Genomic DNA, 3185 nt, shown 5'->3' on the forward strand with positions numbered 1-3185 from the left:
TTGATATGATCGGCGCTATATAAATACACAATAATAAATAAGTGCACTATTTGTAAAGAAGGCTGATAATACATACTTGCCGACTTTTCACTTATCAATTCTCAGAGAGATCCCAGAGAAAAGGGGAACGGAGGAGGACCGAGGAGGGCAGGGGGCGTGATATGCTGTGAATCGCGTCAAGGGTGCTACCTAGTGTAGTGGGCAGGACGCCTCTAGGAGTGCGGGAGAACTACCCAGAATTCAGGGAGAGTGGACAAGTATGTGAAAATATTCCACACTGAAGCCTAGCCACGGGCTTCATAGCACAGCACATTACAAAATACATTAATCAATTAGATGGATAATGTAGTGATGGGTATGTTAAGGTCTAGATATAAGATATTAATGTTATCTCATTAAGTTGTATATTGAAGATAAACCACATATTTGTAGATTTATGGAACAGAGTACTATCATTTACAAATGCAGTTATATAAAAAGGACATATAATGAATCTGCCGTCACTAATCATTAATTGTTAGGATAGTAGTTCCGCTTTACTAAAGAAGAAATAACCAAATAGAATCTATTAATACTAATTAAAATATCATGACCTGATATCTAAGTAGCTCTATAAGAAGCCAAGTGATAAAAGAGCAACAACAAGGTGAAAATAGTATTGTAAACAAACCATATATAACAGCTAACACTGGTGTAAAATAATTTCATCATCACTTAAACAACAAGCTGGTCAAAATAGAAGGAAGAAATATAATTGTAACCACTCTATAGTGATGACTACTGTGCCATCAGTGGAAAAATATATTAATACAAAAGATGTTATTATATTATTTACATATATATATATATATATATTTATACTGCTACATTTGTATCGTCCAGATGGACGAGGATACAACCAGCTTGGACTGAATTGAAATGTCAAATTAGAAGAGAATAACTGAGATTTAACTGTATCTTCATTGAATAATATAAAATAGCATAATATAATAATAAGCGATGTCGGTAGCTGTAGCCCGAGGTACAGACGAGTACAGCACTAGCTTTGGTGGTACAACCTTTGTAATACAACCGTGTAACTGATCTCTAATCTACAGGAAACATGTCCGATTACATCATCCGGCTGTACAAGGACTCAGATTATGAGACGGTGAGAGATTTGTTTGCTCAGGGGACCCTGGAACACACGCGAATAGCCTTCAAGCATGGCCTGTCCCTTCCACATATCTGGTTATTGCTATTAGTTGTCTTCTTAATTCCTCTATTAAACTTTGGATCAATCGCCTTCTCCTTCATATCTGTTTTCATAGCCTTCGTTGTCCTCTGGTTTGGCACAAGAGAGCTTTTTGATTCCCTCATAAGACGTGCACTCTCTGACGACATGTTGGACATCCAGAAATACTACTTGCAGAGAGATGGTTACTGCTTCTGGGTGGCCGAGTCTTCTGGAGAAGTTGTAGGAATGGTGGTAGCCTTACCATCATCACACGCTGGAGGAGAGAACCATGTTGAACTAAAGAGAATGTCAGTGACCAAAAGCCACAGAGGCAGAGGAATCGGCAAAGTACTTTGTAGAGCAGTCATTGACTTTGCCCGTCACCACGGTTGTAGTGCGGTAATCTTGGAGACAACACAGAGCCATCAGGCTGCTCATGGTTTGTACCAAAGTATGGGCTTCAAGTGGCAACGTTCAATATTTCCGAAACACCCATTTGCAAAACTTGTAGATTTTAAGCACTTATTCTATAAGTACGACATTCTAGCACTGAAAGAATAGTGTATTATTGAAGCTATATGGACCCATCAGGGAGTTGTCTTCTGTACATGATCACTCGTTCCAGATAGAGATTGACTGTATGAAGGTCAGGGAGAGAAGACGTTTTACTTACTCAGCATTTGTAAAATGAAATAAAATGTGTAGAGCGGGTGATTGGTGAGTCCCGGTAATGGCAGGAGACATTTCTAGATTGAAATGGGGTCTCCTAGAGTGAGACTTGACAATGTGATTTAAGGCCAATTTCAATCTATACAGGAAGTTGCTCTTTCCTATAAGAACAGAATAGAGAAGGTTATTTACTAATATTGTGATGGGTGTAAATCTGCACTAACAGCATAACGACCAAGTTTTACCATTTTTTATTTGCACCTTTGAGCAATGTACTTTCATGGGGTTTGTTTACTTATTAAAATGTGTCCAACATGAAGTTCAAATGTCCCAGAAAGAAACTTTCTTCTATTAAATTTAAATAATTCTCTCTGAGAAATGTAACTGTATCTGTACTTCTAACATATCTTAATATGGAGTTTTGCTTAACGTTTAAAAGACTCACAGGTTCTATCCATATATAAATGTAAATGGTGATACGCACAGACTGGATGCTAATTGCTGATTTGTAATTAGCATCTTGTTTAATCATTTTTTGTAACTATTTACCTGTATATGATGAGATGTGCTGATTAGTAAGAAACACGGGGCAATGTGTTACCTCTAAGCAGAGCAAATCTCTGTCTCCTGTGTCATAATTCTGATATCACAGAGTCAGCGCGTTAGAGTCATACAGTGTGTGCAGCAATTTAGTATGTGATTGAATGATAACCAGAAGACCCAACGGGACCTGCTTTGGGCCTAGACACACGACTGGGCATATGGCCATCGGGGCAAAGGAATCGCTAAACTCTTGTGTAGGACATTGCTTACCTTTGGCCGGAAGTCAGAGTGTGAAGCAGCGATCCTGTCCACCACTACGAGTCAGGGTGATGCCATCAGACTGTACAATAAGATTGGCTTCAGACACGCACACATACTACTTACGCAACCAAATTCACAGACAAGCTCGTTAGAATAACATGGGTGATATACAAGTACAGAGACACTACATTCACTGAAATGTTAAAGTCTTAATACAAACGTTTTATCATAAATGTTTAATTTTTCAGCAGAACCCTCTTAGGATACATGATGGTTTGCAGATCAGGGTAACTGTTATATGCAACGATCAATCTAAGTGAGATAAGGATACAGATAGATAAAATGTAATGTAATATACAGTGTCACAGGAATACGGTAAAAAAAAGACAGCTCAGACATATTAAATATATAACAAGAAATATAATGATATACTAAAACATGACTTTGATCCAATAGAAGCATCTCCATAAAGGGTTACACAATCATCAGACTATTT

At 37.9% G+C, this 3185-nt stretch overlaps 1 protein-coding gene across 1 annotated transcript; it reads left to right on the forward strand.

Moving 5' to 3' along the window:
- The first annotated feature begins 245 nt into the window (after window positions 1-245).
- On the forward strand, window positions 246-2319 carry LOC142098887 (putative N-acetyltransferase camello). Its single transcript, XM_075181815.1, has one exon. The coding sequence runs from the start codon at window positions 1103-1105 to the stop codon at window positions 1775-1777; it is 675 nt and encodes a 224-aa protein (XP_075037916.1). The 5' UTR covers window positions 246-1102; the 3' UTR covers window positions 1778-2319.
- The last annotated feature ends 866 nt before the right edge of the window (window positions 2320-3185 follow it).

Source organism: Mixophyes fleayi, chromosome 1 (genome assembly GCF_038048845.1).
Source record: "Mixophyes fleayi isolate aMixFle1 chromosome 1, aMixFle1.hap1, whole genome shotgun sequence".
Lineage (NCBI taxonomy): Eukaryota > Metazoa > Chordata > Amphibia > Anura > Limnodynastidae > Mixophyes > Mixophyes fleayi.

Coding starts and splice junctions, on each gene's coding strand:
- LOC142098887 (XM_075181815.1), top strand. CDS start 1,103: ATGTCCGATTACATCATCCGGCTGTACAAGGACTCAGATTATGAGACG.